The following is a 19,518-nucleotide window of genomic DNA, read 5'->3' on the forward strand; positions in this document are numbered from 1 at the left end:
ATTAAAAATAAAAATTTATTTTTACTTTTACTGCGTATGCTTTTGGTGCCAATCCCAAAATCTCATTGCCTAGAGCATAGTCAAGGAGCTTTCCTCTTTGATTTTTCCTAGAAGTATGATGGTTTCAGGTGTTACATTTAAGTCTTTAAGCCATTTTAAGTAGATTTTTGTGTATCATGTAAGGGAAGGGTTCACTTTCATTCTTTTGCATGTAGATATACAGTTTTCCCAACAGAATCTAATGAAGAGATAGATTGTCTCGTATTCACCCATTGCTGGGGGTCACCTTCGGGGAGTCCCCTTTGAATTTTTTTTTTCAACGTTTATTTTTGGGACAGAGAGAGACAGAGCATGAACGGGGGAGGGGCAGAGAGAGAGGGAGACACAGAAGCGGAAACAGGCTCCAGGCTCTGAGCCATCAGCCCAGAGCCCGACGCGGGGCTCGAACTCACGGACCGCGAGATCGTGACCTGGCTGAAGTCGGACGCTTAACCGACTGCGCCACCCAGGCGCCCCTGGGGAGTCCCCTTTGTGGCAGCTCATTTCTGAGGTTCACAGACACCCATACTCACTAAGAAATAAACAGACACCACAAGCACAGAATCACACCCAGCCTCACCTGGGAACACAGGTATGGGGCTTATGGACAGATTCACACACAGACCCACACTGCAGACACGGCCAGTGACACCCCGAGGAGAACACCCACACCCACACACACACACACCCACACACACACCACACACACCACACACGGTAAGACCCAAGGGGCAGCAAATTCACACACATAACTAATATATACACGTACAAAACCCAGACATACATAGACACTCCCATAGGGACACACATGCCCCCAGATATGTACACAATGGAAGGGGCTTTTGAAAAGCCATGGTCACGCGGGGTGTCCTTTGTGAGCTATCAGGGTCGAAGGCAGCTGATTGGTGGAGAGAGAGCATAAACCGTCTGAATTGCCATGGAAATGCTCAAACAGGTGAAGACTTGGATGAAGAGAGATCTTCGTCTGCTCCACCTGCTACTGACAGTCTACTTAACTGGCTACTTGTGGCCTACTCATCTAGTGATTTACTGACCTGCTGAGCTACTAACTTGTCTGAACCCTCCTCCCTCCCTTCTTGTACTTGATCTGATCCGGGTACTCTCCCTGACCCCCTTCTTCTCCTGCCACACCCCCCTCCCCAATCCCATCCCTATTTAAACCCCGCCCCCCCACCTCACCCCCTTTCCCACCCCGTCCCTTCCCCTCCCACCCCCACCACCTCCTCACCCCCATCTGCACCTCCTCTCTGGTGCCCAGGCGCCCCCTGAAAGGACCAGAATATGACGGTTCGGAAGCTATTTTTCTGTATGCTCTTACTCGGGTATCCCGGTTACCCCAACACAAATGTGAGTACACATCCGACATCAGTGACTTCTTCCTTTTGTATTTATTTATCTTTTTCAGACTGTGGTTAAAAAAACAGCTTTTTCATGGAGTCCTTGATGAGAACTCAGTTCTTTTGGAAAACCCATGAACTCAGGGCAAGGTTTCTCCACCAGCATGTAGGGGTTCTGGCCACACCTGTCCACATGAAGTTGTGGATCCTGTCTGGGCCACTTGGTCCAAAAAGAGTAGTGTTGACAGGATGGAGACCTGAGCTTCATAATGTCAAGAAAGAAGGACATGGGAAGATACTAAAAGCCACTGAGATCTTTGTCTTAAATAAGGGGCTCGTATGATGTTTGAATTATACTTCTTTCAAAACATTTTTAAAAATGTCAGAAACTCTACTGAATAAGAGCCATTTAATAGTATTAATAGTATTTTATACTATTAGATGGCTCCTGGAAGGCCTGTCAAGATTCTTCTTCAAGCTTTGTAAGTTTAGAGTCCCTCTTGTACGTAGTTAGTTTTCCTATCAGCACGTTGTTCACATTTGTGAAGTTTGGTAGCCCTGGGAACCGTGGTGTCCGAAGTGTTGGTGTTGGAAAGTGAAATGTCGTTTGTGCTCTGTGCTTCCTGGTTTGCTCGCTTTGGGGAACTTGTGCATCAGCCCTCTCCCTCTGGTCTTAGAGGCTGCCCCCAAGGACTCTGTGTCCAACCAGGTAGCTGACAAGCTCAGCGTACATGAAGTGGCCTCAGCCTGCTTGGACATTTCTAATAAGAAAATCACTAGGAGTGATGTGATCAGGAAGTGAATGCATTCTTGTCCTTTCTTTAGCCAACTATGTGCAGAGTGTTGATTTACCCAAAGCAAAAAGGGTCTCGAATGTCCTTAGGATTGTCCAACTATAAAGAAATACCTGGTTGCCAGTGTGAATGTTTCATTCTATCATTAAAAAGCAAAACCTGTACTCCCAAGAGCCTGAGACAGAGACACAGGGGACACCCATAGAGAAAAGTAGATTTCTTGATATTGGCATGCACCAGATTCTTAGAGAGGGATCTGCAACGTCCCAAGTCAGGAACAACCTAAATTGAGGCAGAATCCTCTCACATGAATACCTCCAGGCACAACAGAATCTATTCTGTCTCTTTTGAGTCTACGAAGGAGGAAATTTCTTGGTTCTGTTTATTGCAATTTCCCCCTTCTACCTAGGCTGCATCTCATAGATCAGTTCAGCTCTCTCTCCCTCCCTCATTTCTGAATTCTTGCACAAACTAACTTGTCTTGCATCTCCTACCTCCACCTGGTCATGACCATTGTCTGTGGGAACCAAGTGTTACTGGCTCCCTTGGATCTAATCTAGTTAACGGTAACTAATCAAATCAGCATACAGATAGCGGGCAGAGGTATCAAGAGTGCCCAGGACTTAGGATGTTTACCATTCATGTCAAGATGGCCTCTGTCTTTTGATCCCCATGATCACTGTGCTGACGGCCCCTGGTCTCTTGCAGACAGTGGCCACTCAAAGACAGTGTACATTTCCCACCAGGACGCAATTTAGTGACCTCAGTTCTGAGAGCTGAAGATTCAAATGGTACACATTTTGGAGGCTACTTTCTAGAGAGGTTTATTGGCACAAAATTAAAGTTTGGTATGTGAGTTAGTATGAATTGCATTGTGAGTGTATTTTCTCCTAAAGGACTGGTAAGTCTAGTTTTAGTAAAATGATATGTGTTCTGTTGTTTTGGTGACCATACCCAGGACTTTTGTGTTATTTAGGAAGTAATTTCCATAGTTGTTATTGATTGATTTAGGTGCAACACTATGAAATAGGAACTTGAATTTATTGTATTGGCTATTTGGAGATGTGTGTTCAAGTAACTTAAAACCTCATAGATTTCATCAAAATAGACAAGATCACCTGATTATGCAAATCTTTATTTAATTCAGAAGTCTGACAATTTGGGCTGTGATTCAGATTCAAGGTAAACCTTGAACGTAAAACCTTATGGGGAGCCTGGGTGGTTCAGTCAGTTAAGCATCTGACTCTTGATTTTGGCTCAGGTTTGTGAGTTTGAGCCCAGCATCAGGCTGTGTGCTAACAGCGTGGAGCCTGCTTTGGATTCTCTGTCTCCCTCTCTCTCGTTCCTCCCCCGCTCTCTCTACTTTCAAAAATAAATCAACATTAGAAAAAAGAAAACCTCAGTGTTTTTAGAAACTAAACAATAATGTAGAATTTATTTTTGCTGGAATAATCCCGTATTATTATAAGAGCAGCTGCACATCTCTCAGTTATATCCATATCTGTAAACACCTGTCTCTATAACAGCCTCATTTGAATCTCTAGTACATTTTTATTGTTACTTTCTCCCATCCTTCCGTAAATTTTGGTGTATTTTTGGAAATGTTCCAAAGGATTTTATCTAGGTACTTCATGAATGTACAACAGAAGTCATTTACTTCTTGTCTACTAAAAGGGTAAGGAACAATGAAGCCATCACCACAGTAAGATCGTAAACACAATCATCACTCCTACAGGTTTGCCCCTGCTCCTTTCTTTGTAAGCCTTCCGTCCTCCCTCTCCTTCAGGAGGAGGCCTTTGAGAGGTGTGCTTATAACCTCCTGGAGGCTGGTTGAAGGTTTATAAAAATGATTCTTGGTGACAGATATTATAAATGTCTTTGCTATTCCTCATTATCTCAAATATTATTTCAGCTTGTCCATCTTTTGGCTGACCATTTCCCTCTTGGCTCTCGTGTCTTCGGAACTCTGTGGAAGCTTGCCGTTATTACTGCCACCGTTGCAATTTGTGCATGTCTTATTTACCTCTGGAGAGTTGTCCTTGCTGTGAGTATACTAAAATACCTTACAGGTAGGCTTTTAAGCATAAGTAAGCAGAAGTTTTTTGGTAAGCACAAATTTTTTTACTAGACCATTTGTATGCACTCAGTACTTCAAATTTCCCTTTAAGCACGGCATTCATTGCATCCCACAAATTGTAGTAATTCCAACATTCATTATCATTTAGATGGACATATTTTTAAAATTCTGTGAAATGTCTCTTTGACCCTCTTCTTTTAGAATTTCTCTAGTCTATCTCTATTCTCTATCTTCTATGAGAATATCTCTCATATATTTTGTAGTTTTTCAGTTGTCTCTCTATTATTGATGTCTAGCTTACATATGTGTTCTGAGAACGTATTTTCTATGATTTTGTTGACTTCAAGTTAAGGTGTATTTTATGACCCTGAATATGGTCTGTGTCAGTGAATGTTCTATATGAGCTTGAGAAGAATGTGTATTTTTCTATTGTAGAAAGTGTTCTACAGATGGTCATGGACCTAGGTGATTGGTGATGCAGTTCAGCCCAACTGTGTTCTTATATTTGAATATCTTTATGCTCAGTCTGTCAACGACTGATAGAGGGTGTTGAATTCTTTCAGCTGTAATAATGTATATGTCTACTTCTCCCATCAGTTGTATCAGTTTTTGCCTCATGTATTTTGGCACTCTGTTGTTAATGCATGTACATTAAGGATTATGTTTTCTTGGAGAATTAAGCCTTTATTATTGACCTCAGTATCTCCAATAATTTCCCTTACTTTGTACATGTTTTGAAGGACAATTTAATGGTTCACAGAATTCTAGGTGGATGGGTTCTTTTCTTTTAACAGTATAAACATCTCATTCTTCTTGATTGCATGGTTTCTGAATTCTGAGTATTTTTTGTCCTGGTTCCTCTTGGGTAAGGTGTTATTTCTTCCATCTCCCTGCAACTCCAGCCCCCAACACTACCCCTTAGCTTCTTCCAAAATTCTTTGTTTTCAATTTTCTCTTGATTGAATAGTATATGTCTAGGGATAGTCTTGTGTTTCTTGTGTTTTGTTTTGTTTTGTTTTTGGTTTGGTTTGTTTTTGGTTTGGTTTGGTTTTTTTGGAGGGGGGTATTTATCCTGCTTGAAATTCTTTGAGTTTCCTGAATCTGTGGTTTATGACTATCATTAATTTTGGAAAATTCTCAGTCATTTTCACTTCAAACGTGTAAGTAGGTATTCCCATTTTGTGTGTGTTACACCTTTTGTCATTGTCACACTGGTCTTGGATTTTCTCTGTTGTATTTTTAATTTCTTTGTGTGCGTTTCTGTTTTGGGTGTTTCTACTTGACATTTCCTTCTGCTTGTTGAGTCTTTCCTCAGCTGTGTTGTGTGTGTTAATAAATCCAACAAAGGCATTCCGTATTTCTGTTATGATGTTTTGGATTTCTAGAAGTCCTTTTGGATCCGAGAGTTATCGTTTCTGTGCTCACATTCACCACCTCTTCTTGCATACTGACTACTTCTTCCATTAGAGTCATTATCCTATTAATCAGAGCGGTTTTACATTCCCAGCCTGATTATCCCACCATCTCTGCCATAGGAAGTGTGATTCTAATGCTTGCATTCTGTGTTCAAAATATGTGGTTTTTCCTTTTAGGGTACCTTGTTAAGTTTTTGGGGAAGCTTGGGGTCCCGTCCGTGTTTAAAAAAACTGAGGTGAAGGCTTTTAGTGTAAAGTTTTGTCTTTCCCTAGGTTTTAGGCTGAGTTTACTCCCCTATGAGACAGGAAGGAGGAAGAGCACTGTAGTTGAGTATTTCCCTTCATCTGTATTGCTTGTCTTCAGAAAAACCCCATTAGGCTTTGGAGAAATAGTTTCTCTGGAGGGCAGGCCTTCTAAGCAAGAACAGAACAGCATGAGTTTATTTATAAGTGGCTGTTTTTCCTCTTTTCCTGCCAATTCAGAAATCTTCCCTTCAAAAAGAAAATATGCATATTAAGTACTTGGAAGGCCATCTCTCTTTCCATTTCCCCTGCTTAGGAAAGGAAACATGTGACATTAAAGGACTATCCATGGTTTCCTGTTTGCCCTCCGTAGATACACTTTCCTATAACAACATTTTTATGACTCACTTTTTGATACCATGATGATATTCCAATATCCTGGCAAGATGTTGGGGCTCGCTTCAGCATCACATCATCATTCAAAACTTTCCAATAGGGATATACGTCCTACAGGTCAAGAAAATGTGTCTTTACCTTTTGTTAAAGTAGAGTCTTGCCTAGATTTTATTGAGCTATAATTCATCGGGGGATGACTTGGGTCTGGGTGTTACTGGGCCACCCAGACCAGGTTCTCCAGTCTCAGTGTCTTAGTAATGAACACCGATCGAAAGGGAAACAAAGCAGGTGGCGTTTATTAGAGATAGGTTGTATACAGCGGAGCCACCGAGAAAGAGGAATATCGCTCCCCAAAAGGGTGGTGTGCCAGGCTTACAAAGGCACTTTTCCAAAGGGTGAGGGGCTGGGAGTGGGGAAGCATCCTTCAGTCCCACAGTCATTATCTTATGGTTGTTACTTTTCAGTGGACACAAGACAATCACAGGATGTCTTTTTCCATGGTTGACGTGCTTTTAGTGCTCCTCGACAATAGAAATCCTAGTGCAGTCAGGCTTTAAATTGTTATTTCTACTTTTGCCCAGACAACCATTACTCCCTAATACCTGTTCTCTCTTTGGTTCACTTTTCCAGAAGTCTCCAGTGTGGAAACTGTTAACCCTTGCCTTAGACCAGTGCCTTTACAGGAATTAAGTTCCTCTTGCTTTTCTTATACCTTCTCAACGGGAGCCCTTTTTGCTTTGTTTTTGAAATGTTAGCCATCATTTCTTTTGGTGCCTGTGCTTTTGCCCTAGCCATGTTCCACTCTCTTTCTCGTCTGATGATGTGTTTTTGGAAGACCCTCTGTTTTTAGTGATCTAGGAAAATCATAGCACCTGACATGTTGTAATTGTTTATTGATTCGGAAAGCAGCCAACCCTGTGTAACATTTCAGAAAGCTTTCTAGAGAATGAAAGAAGCGTGTCTTCATACAAAGGTTTTCCTTTTCTTTCCTTGCCGCTTCGTTCCTCCTTCCCATCCCTTCCCTTTCCTTCTCGCCCCCCTACCGTCCCCCTCCATCTCTCTCTCTCTCTCTCTCTCTCTCTCTCTCTCTGTCTCTTTCTTCCTCTCTCCCTTTCTCTCTCTCTCTCTTTCTTTTTTTCTTTTTTTGGCATTTCAAATGATCCTGGGTTCTGGACTTCAGTGTGGATGTTGGGTTTGACTACAAGAAAAAAAAATCAGACAAATATTTTATTTACCTATTTTTAAAACTGTCCGCATTATGCACTGACAGAATTGAATATTTTGATATTTATTTAATATAATGTAAATCTATCTTTTGGTCAAAATAAGCTCTGAATCTTTATGCTTTTGTCAGAAATGGTTTATAAAGAATCATGAACTAAATATGAAATTCTACTTTTTTATTATATTAATGTTATGAATTCATTATGCTGAACAAAATGATCATTGTAATTTCATTGGATGACATTTCAGTATTTTATCAGGAAGAATAAGTTTTTACTATTACTATGTTTTGACCTCAAACTTAATTTTGTTTCTTCCTCTCTCAGACAGAGCCTCCAGTATATCCAGGTAAGATTTTAGGTTTGAGTAGTCTTTGTAATGTTTTTTCATTACTCGTGTTTGGTGTGGGTTTTCATTTTTTAACTAGGGATAAATATGGTGACTTCTGATGTCTAATTGACTTGTTAACTCTTGAAAATCTTTCTCTTCCCTGTTAGAGGCTAAGTGACAATGTGGAGGGATTGGCCTCTCTTAAGACAAGAGACCAGGGGAGGAAAACATCACAGGAGGAAGGAGAACAGAATGAGTGTGATTTTGCATAGAAATGATTAGGACAGAAGTGATGATATGAGCCTGAGGTGTGGAGTGAGTACTTTGCCATGACCTGGCTTTGGGTGAAATGTGAAGATGAGAAAACCCTCTTTGAGTCTGTCCAGAAGCCTAAGCTTAGAGAAGAAGCCAGGTATTGCCAGGCAGGGTGTGTGTCACAGGAGAGGGTTAAACCAAGGTTTTGAGTCTGAGGTGGAGGGAGCCATTCATGCCAGGGGAAAAGTGAACTTGATGCAAATGGGGAGCAATCTATTCTGCACGGACCCCATGGACTGTGGTGATTCTGTGGTGCTGTCTGTTGAGAGGCAAGGTGGCTACCTGACACTTAACAAGCCCTCAAAGACTGGTTGGTGTTCATCACTGTAAATGCAGCGGTGGCGGTGATGAGAAGAGTGACCTCAGGGCAGGAGAGCTCTCACATTGGGCCAATGTGAGAGGAGTTTGCACTTTGTGTCTGTTAGAGGAGTCGGTGTTCTAGAGCTTACACATATAGGAATGTCAGTGAAATGAGGTTTCTTGGGTTTAAAATGCTGCTGAAACTTGCTTTCTTCAGGCACAATGAGAAAGCTAAAAAGTTAGTTCCACCCATGTGTCAGATCATGTGTCTGTGCTGCTAACACAGTGGGATTATTCGATGTCACTGGTTTGGTAACAACCTTAAAAATGGGTTTATCCCCTTTTAGTTAATTTACAGCAAAAAACTGCAAAGATCAACACGTTGGAGAAAGAAAACACAGAGCTGGCTGAAGCAATAGCCACGTGGGAACAGAAGGTAGCATTGCCCTTTCAAATACTTCTTGTGACTTCATTTTGATTAGTTTTACCTCTTGTAGTTCATCCTACTGACCTATTTCATGTGTTCTATAAATACTTCCAATTCAAGACAAGCTTCACAAATGTAATAAAAAACTACCTTTTTATTTGTGAAAGGAGTCACACATCAGACATAGGCTTATCTACCACGATGCTATTTTTGAATTCTGATTCCTTTTTCATATGTTTTGTATATACATCAATGAATTAAAGATACATCTTCAAGAAGCTAAGAGAGAAAGTAACATTCTCTCTGCTGAAGCTCTGAAGTTGAAAGTAGGAATCCTTTCTTTGCCTGGATTGCGTTCTAAAAACACAAGGAAAATTAAGGAATTGTTATGACTCATTCAACATGTTCTGTTGAAGGAGAACATCAGAAAAGTTGAGCACTTCAATAAAATTTTAAATGACACCCTTCAAAGTGCACATGTTACCTTGCAATCAGAAAGAGAGAGAGAGAGGGATGTTAAGAATCAGGAAGTGCTAAGACTTGGCTGCTTTTACTGTCATTTGACTTTGGAGGCTTTCTGTTCATTGGGTGAGGTGAGCATAGCATATTCGCTTGCTGTTTACCATAGTAGAGAGTGGGCCTCTGGGAGACAAACCTCCATCTGCACAGCTGGCATGTCACTAGGACCACCATGAGGAGATTGCTATTTCAAGGACTAGGAAGTATCTTTTATTTTCACAACTAGGTCATTACCACATCATTCAGACCTGCCCTCCAAGATATGGAGAAAATCCCCCAAGAGAGTTGAGAGATGAAGGGCAATAGCAAATTGTATACTGCCTTCTTCTCTTAATGCTCAACAATGTTCAGTGTGCATAGAGGAATATTCTCCTAAGAAAGCCATCTGTGAGCCCTTTGACTGGAACTATTTTCCATGTTCTTTGCCTTCTCCTTGTTGTATTTATGCCCCAGGATCTTTCTTTGTTGCCATGCACAGTCCTGTTGCACTCACATTGTTGTGCGATCATTATTTCTTGAATGTATTTTCTCATATCTGTCCTAAAGTCAGAAGATGCAAACGGTCAATTGGAGGAACTGAGAGCCTGGAGGTCCAATAAACGTGCACTGGAAGGTATGTTGTCTGTTGGGGAGAAATCCCCATATGGTGGCAATGACTTTGCATTGGGAAGGGAAAGAATGCCTTCCTGCCTTCACACTAGTTGCCCTTTTCCTGTCACCCCAAAACCAAGTCTCAGGTCATATGCACATGCACAAAATAACCATTTTTTTTACAGCAAGGATAAAGGCCGTGGAAGACCTTCATAATGCTGTGAGTTCTATTAAAGCAATCAGGGAAGAAACAGCCAAAAGGCTGAAGGAGAGCAGAGACGTCCTTGATGAATCCTATGAAGAAAGAAAAATGGCTACAGCAAAGTAAGACGTTCATGTGATAATGGTCCTGAGTGCTGTTGTATGAATGAATGTGGTGGCCGCTATAGATAAATATATTTCTTCTAGAATTGGATCCAGAGTATTTTTGCCAAATGCATTCAGGAGAATTGTGCCTGCCCTTCCTACCTTGCTTCCTATAACCTGCATTTTCCTTTCTGTCCTCAGTGCTTGTCACACATTCTTGTGTCATGTACTTGGGGTAGAAGAGGGAAGATACTGGCATTAAGCACACTGATAACAGGATCCCCTCTGGATCCATTTACATTGGCCTATAGGTTTCAATCCCATCCCATTGTCTTATCAGCCGGGAATTAGGTGATCTTTGTTCAGCACCAGACTTGGGTCAAAAATATTTAGGGAAAACATTGACTTACCTTGCTGCAGAAACCATGGGAGTTTCTTTCTAGACTGTGGGTTGGGATGGCATCAGTACTGCATCTCTTCATCCAGTCTGCAAGTGAGACTCATATGAAGTGTGTCTTCATGGGTTCATTAGAAATTTGGTGCACCAGGTGCATGTTTCTTCTTTGGTCCAGTATTTCCTTTTGTTCTCAGGAGGAGGGCCTTTAGAGCCCCTCATTCACATTGAAAAGGAAATGCTTCCTTGTCTTCCCTGGAGGCTCAGCTTCTGTTAGTCCTTTCCACACCCGGGGTGGAGCCTGCTCTGTCTCACTGGCATGTTGTTTTTGTTAATTTGTAAGCTCTTTGTGGGAGCAGGTAGAGCACCCTGACCACCTTTCTATCTTCACCCCCTTACAACAGAGCCTCTACATTACAGCCACCCCAGAAAACATTTGCTGAAGGACTACCTGAGAGGCCAGAAGGAAATGCATGTACCTTTCTCTGTCTAGTGCTTTTGTGTCCACTACTAACAGTCTTTCAGTTTTGCATGTGATTCTTGAGTACATCCGGTGCCAAGTTGAAACCCTTTACAGCAACACCATGGACAAAATAGTCTGAGGGCAACACAGCAAACCAGCCTTTCTAAGCATTTCCCTTTGCTGCCTTCACTGTCAATGAACTGAGTCTTGTTAAAGTAGACTGACTCCATGAAGTTGATAGTTTTCCATCTGAAATCTGTTTCCTGAAGATAACAGCCTGACTGTGGGACAGCTCACACCATGTTATATTTCAGCATATATTGCCACTCTAAGATTGGCCTTTCCCTCCACCGGGATCTTTGAAAGAGTGGGCAGGGGTTGCACTCCTGAACCTTAGTGGTGTATGGGAGTGATTTGCAATGCTGGTGAAGCCATATCCTGGAAGGCTGTCTTTCATACTCAGTGTCTGTGTCAGGGTACAACTTCTGGACTGAGATTCAGTGCGCTGCCCCATGGAGGTGTAAGGCAATGATGATCCCCTGCCTCATCCTAATGGGTACAGTTGGTCAGGCACAGGTTTTCACACTGACCTGACATAGGCCTTCTCCATCTCAAACAAAAGACCAACTCTGGGAAGGCACAAGGTGCAATGTTATTTGATGACTTGACGATGAAGGAGTAGAAGCAGAGAACTAGAAAGGCGGCTCTGATTGTAGGCGACTTGGCAGCAGACGGAGGTTGAATTTTCTTTAACATGAAATGGGGTCTTCATTTCTCTGACTGTGTTGTCAGTCTGTGCATCGTTGGGGGAGGGGATAGGGATATTTGAATCTAGGCTTTAAGAGAGCTGAGAAGGAAAAAGGCAGAATTTCTGGACCTTGCCTCCTGGACTATGTATATATCTTTCCCATCTTAGGAATCTGGATATGACAAACTGTGAACTCGTGGCAATGAAGAATCAGATGGCAACTGCAGAGGAAAATCTGAAAATAGCTACAAGGGACATACGCAAGTGCAAGTGAGTTCAGATAGTAATTAGCAGCGGCTCATGAAACCCCTGTTCGTTTCTTAGTTCTAACCTTTGTACAATGGGTAGACTCCATGAATATAGTAATACAAACACAAATTCAGAGGACATATCCGTAGAGAATTAACAGATAGGAAAAGATAAGTATTAGAAAGAACAAAACAATTAAGCTACTAAACATTTCTGGGTCTCCAGCATTGACCTGCCCATGTAGAAACTTCATCCATGCCAACGTTCCTGAGGGGTGGTGTCAGTTGTCATAATCTATAGGAAAGCAGTGTGTCATAGGATGAAATCATATCCATCAACAAGGTAGTACCACCTGATGGTCCTGGTCTTTGCAACCCTAGGAAACCTGGTGAGTACACAAGTGAAAGGAGAATAGAACTTTATGTTGGCTTTATGATGAAAGTCACTTGTCACATGATGAATTAGGGCAAGATTGCAACTGGAAAAGAATTCTATGACCTCTGAACCCTACGGGCATGGAATAATGAGTAAGGAGAGGATGGAACAATAGCTTTGGTTCTGCACATTTAGAATTGTGTGAAAAGTGTTTCATGTGAAAGGATAAATTGTATTGGGGGAAGATATGAGGATGACGGGAACATGAGCAGATTATTTATAATCCTACCTAATATTAGGCCTTATTTGACGAAAACAATTGTATCTCACAGACAGCAAATTGAACAAACACGAGAACAGCTGCAGAAGGCAGAACTCACCTTCACACACCAGGTAACGTGAGTTCTGCCTGACATAGTGAACCCTTAGTACCTCATGTGGTTGAGTGTAGTGGCCCTTGGAATTCCTAAACACAGACTTTTCATTGTTGCTTTTTCAGGTCGCAGTTTATGAGCGTAATGCTGAGGACAACCGGGTAAGTGTTTTCTTTTTTCCTCCTCTCTCTCTTTGGTGCACAGTCTGGCACGACTGAAGGTGGATATGTTTTTCTCCCCTAGATCAAGACTCGGATCTGGGAGAGGAAAATGGCGGAGCAGAGCCGAGAGGTCGCCCGCTTGAAACACAGGTGTGGGAGCATGACATGAGTTTTTATGGGTGTTTTGAGGGATGACAGCGGTGCTGTTTAGTGTCTAGTCAGAGGACGTGGCGTTGCAACTCTGATAGAAGTCCATTCTTTTTCTGTATCCAAGACTGCATGAGATGGAAGGAAAGAGGCTGCTTGAGGGATACAGGAGGTGGAGACCAATGCCTGGAAGTCCAGAGATGCAGAACCTTGCGAGGAGAGGTAAAAGGCATGTGGTGATGTGCAGCAGCCTAATTTCTGCGGCAAAGCCTTTTCCTGTGGGTGATCATCGTGTGTCCTGGACAGAACAGCAAACACTAAGGACAGCAGGTGGTCTGAAGGGGTGACAGAAGGGTGTTCTCCTCTGGTACTACAGGCAGTGAGGCACTTGTCCCTGTGACTGGTGGAGCTCATGCCCCTCCTCTGGCTGTGACCCTCCCACCTCCTCTAGCATCCCCCTGTCTGAAGAGCTTGGAAAGGATGACAGGACAGGGGCCTCATCCTTCTTCCCACCCGGACTCAATGTGAAGACTTTAGTTTATTTGAGGAGAAGGTCATTTATTATTTCTAATGTTCCTTTATTTTTATTGTTGTGAACTGTAGACCTACATTCCTGAATCCAAGCTCCAAATAGCTTCGTCCTCTGATGTTATCAGTGCAACTCTGCGGCTTCACTGCTAAACACCCATAGTTTTCCTTTACTCATTAATATAACATCAGTCAAGTTCAGTTCCATTCAGAAATAGTTACATAATACCGGCTCCCATGTGGAAGGCAGCTTATAGATAAGCTGAAAGACTGAACAATTTGCCTGGAGTCAGAAGAAACACACCCATGCTCTTCTGTGGAGGGTTTTTTGATGTTATCCACCAACTGATGCTCTCATTTTAATTTTTATCTGAAATGAGATGCTGAGTTTACCCCTCATGTGTATTGAGAAATGGCTGTTTTGGTGACGATTTCCTGATTTCTCTTTGAGCTGCCCTGTTGAAAGTTATTTGACTAATTATGAAGAACATGAGCCAGAACCCTATGGTTTCTTCATTAAGATATGATGGGATGGATCTCCCCCTTATCACTGGGGTCAACTGAGGCTTGTGGGTTACTCTCTGCCTCTCCTCCTGGTCCTGAGTGTGGGCAAGAGTTTAACACGTCACAAAATGTGGTGTTTGTGTGAATTCTTCACAGTCTACTAAAATCAGAGGAAACCTCTATCCCTTTCAGAGCCTTTAGCCGAAGCTGGTGTCCCTCCCATGAGTCACATCTACAAGCAGTCTACCAACAATGCCGAGAAGGACAAGGTAAATGCTGGGGCCATTTTCAGTTGTAGGTCTGTCAGGAAACCCTCATTTGCGGAACAGCATGCTCTGCGGCCTTATCCCTGTTTTGTGTGTTGTGTGATATGTCTGCCTGTTTATATTTTCCAAATGCACAGCCTTAACCCAAGAGTCTACAGGCTGCTTTCTTTTCAGCCTGTCATCTTTTTTCTGATCAGTTTAGTAGCCAAAGGAACTTAGAAGTTGACCACCCTATGGCTTTTCCCTTGTGTTCAAAATAACAACAATAGGAAGATACACCGCACTCTATACCAAAGTCTCTAAGCTTGTTGACTCCTAACACACTACCTCGCTGTGGGATCAGTGTTGTTATTTTCCTCTTTCTGGTCTCACTATTGATGGTGAAGACTGTCTGTTAGCTCTAAATGTGAAAAGACTTCCCTCCATCTTTATATTGTGTGCCTTGTACAATTTATGATGGTTTTAGACAAAGTCATAGTCATAACTCACCACCTTCACGTCTTCATGGGTAAATGAACTGTTTGGAATCCTTTCAAGCAGTATCTTAGGTAAAAGTATTCTGAACACAAGGTCCTTCAGTTTTATTCATATGAGCAGGTTCTCTTGTGTCTCCAGTCAGTGTGAGAGCTGATACCATCGCTCATGACACATCCCTGGAAATGTATACCAAAGTCAAAACACATTTGCATTAATTCTGTTTCATGAACGTCTGCCTCTTTTTTCCCATAGGATGTATTACTCTGTGTCTTGTAGTGTACCCAAAACCAGAATTCCTTATGAATTCAGGTGAACACTTGGGGGCCTAGTACTCATTGATGTGTAATATGTTCCTCACAGCAAACATTTCCTCAGGTCCCCTACAAGACTCCAGGCATCCCCAACTCCCGAGTGGTTTCTTGGCCTTTGACAGCACTTGCAGAAAGTAGGAAGACCTTTTTCTCAGCAAGGGAAGCAGAGGGGGCCAAGTGTGGGGCCGGCAGGCAGAACTTGTCCCCAAGAGTAGCTGTGATTTCATGCGCAGAGAATGAGCTGTGTATTTGCAGTCCATTTTTCTGTGTTCGGAATAAGCCAAAAACAGAGCTTTTGCCGTCACTGTAGTGGAGGGATGCAAAGTGATCCTGGACTTGGATGTCTTCCTGTCTGGAATATGCTGCTTCATTAGTTTGGAATTACTTATTTAATCCTGTAAGATGGGATCATTTTGTTCTAAATTCTCAGACCTGGGCAGGGACATGTGGTGACAGTAGTTTAACCGCCTGCGTTTAGTTGCCTAAGCTGTAGGTGGTACCCAGTGGCAGGGACAGAGTTTTCAGGTACTGATGCTACTCTCTTGGATCCTGGTGGCAGAGTAGGGAGCAGGTGCTGACCCATACTTCTATGGGTTTCATCTGCTTTGGGGATTGGTTCTCTTGTGTGGCATCTGCACATAGCTGTCACTTCTGTTCTGCAGGGCAGTGTGGACCCGTGGCGACCTCCTCCATCAACTGGAAGATTCTGCCCACCCCACTATAGAGGCCACCCTTTGATCTGGGCACATCCACCTCCTGTACCAGGTTCGGGACCATCCCGAACCCCTCCACCTGCACCACTTGGTAAGATGATCTGGGCAGTATGAGTTGGCTTGCAAAGAACCTTCATCTAATTTTTGTTGTTGTTGAGACTTTTTTAAAGAAATTTGTCAAAGTTTATTTATTTTTGAGACAGACAGAGACAGAGCATGAATGGGGGAGGGTCAGAGAGAGGGAGACACAGAATCTGAAGCAGGTTCCAGGCTCTGAGCTGTCAACACAGAGCCCGACGTGGGGCTGGAACTCAGCACTGTGAGATCATGACCTGAGCCGGAGTCGGATGTTTAACCGACTGAGCCATCCAGGCGCCCCGTTGTTGAGTCTTGTACAAGGTGCAGAGGTGGTACCACAGACCATTGCAACGCAAGGAAAATGCCTGCCATCATCACCACATTCCTTGAGTTTCTCATGATTGACTTATCATCCTTGGGTCATTTCCCCCACTTTGTGTTGGTACAGGTGTCTCTTGTGGAGATGGAATGGGGCTGTATGCAGAAAAGGAGGCATAGCGCTTCAGCAGATGTGTGCCATACACAGTCCATGTGCTGGGCGGTGGGAGGCATGAGGCGCAGCCTAACGTATATCCATCCAGTTGAGCCCCCAGTCATCCACAGTTGTTTGAGGAGTTCTGAAAACACCTGAACCAGGGCTTTTATGGGGCTTCATCAGAGTTTAAAGAATGGCTCTCCCTTTACCTTGGGATCACCTGAAGCATGCGGGATACCCTGTGCATGTGATTTGGGATCTGACTGGGCCAGAGAGTTTAGGTTGCTTGAGGATGAGGAGAGTGGTTTTTGGTTTTTGGGTTTTTTTTTTTTGTTTTTGTGTTTTTGTTTTGTTTTAATTTTTTTTTAATGTTTATTTATTTTTGAGACAGAGAGAGACAGAGTATGAACTGGGGAGGAGCAGAGAGAGAGGGAGACACAGAATCGGAAGCAGGCTCCAGGCTCTAGGCCATCAGCCCAGAGCCTGACGCGGGGTTCGAACTCACGGACCGTGAGATCGTGACCTGAGCTGAAGTCGGACACTCAACCGACTGAGCCACCAAGGCGCCCCATGTTTTGTTTTTTTAATCTCTGCACAATCTACTCAAATCAGAATAAACCTCCATCCCTTCTAGGGCCTTCTGCGGATCCACATGTTGCTCCTGTGAGTAACAACAACACTGACTCTACCGAAAGGACCACGAAGGACAAGGTAAATGCTGTGGACATTTTCAGTTGTAACTCTTTGGCAAAACCCTCCTTTTTCTGTTCAGTGCTCTCTCCTGGCTTTGTGTCTGTTTTGTGTGTTGTATGATATGTCTGCTTGTTGTTCTCATTTTCCAAATGCACAGCCTTATCCCAAGTGTCTATGGGGTTCTCTCCTTTCTGCCTTTCAACTCCTTGTGGAAGGTTTAGAACCAATCGTGCCTAGGGCTGAGCACCCAAGGGCTTTTCTGGTATATACCTGGAAATAACCCAGGGAGGAAGAGACCACACTCCACCTGGAAGTCTTTTGGCATGACTTAGTTTTTCTGGACCTCCTCAGTGTGGAATCATTGCTCTTGCTGTTTCTTCCTGTTCTGTTTCTTTCTAGGGGATTAATGTGTTCAGAAAATTGGCAGTTATCCTTATGTTTTGAAAATGCAAACTGCCTTCACTCCAACTTATATTTTTGTATGTGTCATTTAGAGTGGTCTTAGACAAAGTATATGTAATACCCATCAACATTCAGCCTTTTTTTTTTTTTTTTTTTTTTTTTGTAAACGTGCTGTCTGGAATCCCTTCAGGTGTGCCCTGGGTATGCATATTCTGAACTACGAGAGGTGACATATTTGTCCTAGAAAACACGCATTGCTACATGCGTGGTGAAGAGAGACAATCCGTAATTACCTGCATTGTAATTCTCCACTGTGTCCTTTGTGTTCACATGAGCACGTTCTCTTGTGTCCTGTGTCACTGTTACAGGTGAAACATGGAGATGTACAGCGGAAACGAAAGTGTATTCGTGTTAATTCTGTTATTTAGAATTTCAGCTCATCTTTTAGAGAACAAAAGTACCCTGCGAGTTGTACTGTATTTAACTGAGAAGTACCACTGAATGAAAATAAATTAGCTAAGCCTACCTAACATGTATAGGTAACATGTTTCTCTAAGAACATGCTTTTCGAGGTTCTCTGCATGACCTCAGGATCCCCATCCCCGAACATGTCTCTGTGCCCATGGATAGCACTTGCAGAGAGAAGACCTCATTGTCGGGAGAGAAGCAGATCGGGCACAGGCGGGGGCTTAGAGGCAGAGCTTTGAGCCACGAGGGCTATGATTCCATGCGTGGAGCCTGGGATTGTCATTCCTTCTCAATCTGTAGTTCTTCACATACAAATAAGCAGCCTCTGTGGTGGAGGCAGAGGCGGGGTGGAAGGTGATTCTGGACTTAAATGCCTTCCTATCAGGAATATGCTATTTTATTAATTTGGTACTCATTCCATAAATCCTCTCGGACAAGAGCTTGCTGTTCTACATTTGCACACATGTGGGAACACTGGTTTGTCCCCATAGCATCCGTTCCCCACCCCCAAAGCTATAAGTGGAACCCAAAGTATGGGTAGAGATTTTGGCGCTGATGCTGCCCTCTTGGAACCTGGTGGTGGGGAAGCTGGCAGGAGATGAGCACTGCTTCTTTGGGTTGCCACTTTTTGCTGGTGTTGGTTCTTTGCTCTGTCCTATGAACATAGCTTTCTTTTCTGTTCTGCAGGCCATTATGAATGCAAGAGGGCCTGGTCCTTCCCCAGGATCGCCTTGCAGGCTGTCCCCCATGGACCACCCTTCACCACCAGTCACGGGCGATGGGCCACCTCCTCCACCAGCTCCTCCACGTACTAAATTTGGTAAGATGACCTGAACTGGATGAGTGACTGATAAAGCGTATTCGTCTTCTTGGTGAAAGACTTGGTGGGAATGATGTAGGGATGCTTGTGAGGGTTTGGCAATTCAACTGCAAACCTGCCTGAGGACAGTGTCACATATCTCAAGTTTCTCAGGACATAGTGTACAATGGGCTGTGTCATTTCCCTGTAATGAGGTCAGCTGTAGGTTTCTCTTGTCTACAAGAAAGAGGAGTTTTACACAAAGGCAGATGTATCAGGAGTACTGGTGCCTGTCTGAAAGACACAATGCTTTGAGCTCCGTGAAGGATGAGATGCACCCCTAAGTGTAGGTGCCTCAGGTGTCCCATCTGAAAGGGGGCACGTGCATTATATGACACAGACCTTGTGGTCACCATAGTGGAAGTACCATTGAAGGATCCAGTGCAAAACTGGGGGAAACTTGAATCAGGCAGGAATAGAAGGGAAGTTGAGCACAGTAAGCAGAGTTTGAGGAGGTGCAGAGGGGAGGGCGTTGGGGTCAGTAGGATGGACTTGGAGG

General features: G+C 43.3%; 1 protein-coding gene across 2 annotated transcripts; it reads left to right on the forward strand.

Annotated features, from left to right (window-relative positions):
* Positions 1 to 967: 967 nt before the first annotated feature.
* On the forward strand, positions 968 to 19,512 carry LOC106970522 (transport and Golgi organization protein 1 homolog). 2 transcript variants are annotated; one of them, XM_053213976.1, is made up of 16 exons: positions 968 to 1,407; positions 4,104 to 4,235; positions 7,873 to 7,894; positions 8,839 to 8,927; positions 9,182 to 9,244; positions 9,984 to 10,050; positions 10,214 to 10,352; positions 12,108 to 12,209; positions 12,896 to 12,956; positions 13,063 to 13,098; positions 13,181 to 13,248; positions 13,373 to 13,467; positions 14,470 to 14,546; positions 15,994 to 16,135; positions 17,232 to 17,308; positions 18,848 to 19,512. In XM_053213976.1, the coding sequence occupies exons 1-16, from the start codon at positions 1,342 to 1,344 to the stop codon at positions 18,992 to 18,994; spliced, it is 1,383 nt and encodes a 460-aa protein (XP_053069951.1). In that variant the 5' UTR covers positions 968 to 1,341; the 3' UTR covers positions 18,995 to 19,512. The 2 variants fall into 2 exon arrangements, with proteins under 2 accessions (XP_053069951.1, XP_053069952.1); XM_053213977.1 differs by lacking the exon at positions 9,182 to 9,244 and having other exon boundaries at positions 969 to 1,407.
* Positions 19,513 to 19,518: the final 6 nt, after the last annotated feature.

This window comes from Acinonyx jubatus, unplaced genomic scaffold (genome assembly GCF_027475565.1).
Source record: "Acinonyx jubatus isolate Ajub_Pintada_27869175 unplaced genomic scaffold, VMU_Ajub_asm_v1.0 scaffold_65, whole genome shotgun sequence".
NCBI classification, from domain to species: domain Eukaryota; kingdom Metazoa; phylum Chordata; class Mammalia; order Carnivora; family Felidae; genus Acinonyx; species Acinonyx jubatus.

What these genes read in the sequence shown, in the direction of transcription:
- LOC106970522 (XM_053213976.1), top strand. Translation starts at nt 1,342, where the DNA reads ATGACGGTTCGGAAGCTATTTTTCTGTATGCTCTTACTCGGGTATCCC. An exon ending in TAGCCACGTGGGAACAGAAG is followed by an intron (nt 8,928 to 9,181) that starts GTAGCATTGCCC and finishes AATGAATTAAAG; the next exon opens with ATACATCTTCAAGAAGCTAA. An exon ending in ACAATGCCGAGAAGGACAAG is followed by an intron (nt 14,547 to 15,993) that starts GTAAATGCTGGG and finishes TCTGTTCTGCAG; the next exon opens with GGCAGTGTGGACCCGTGGCG.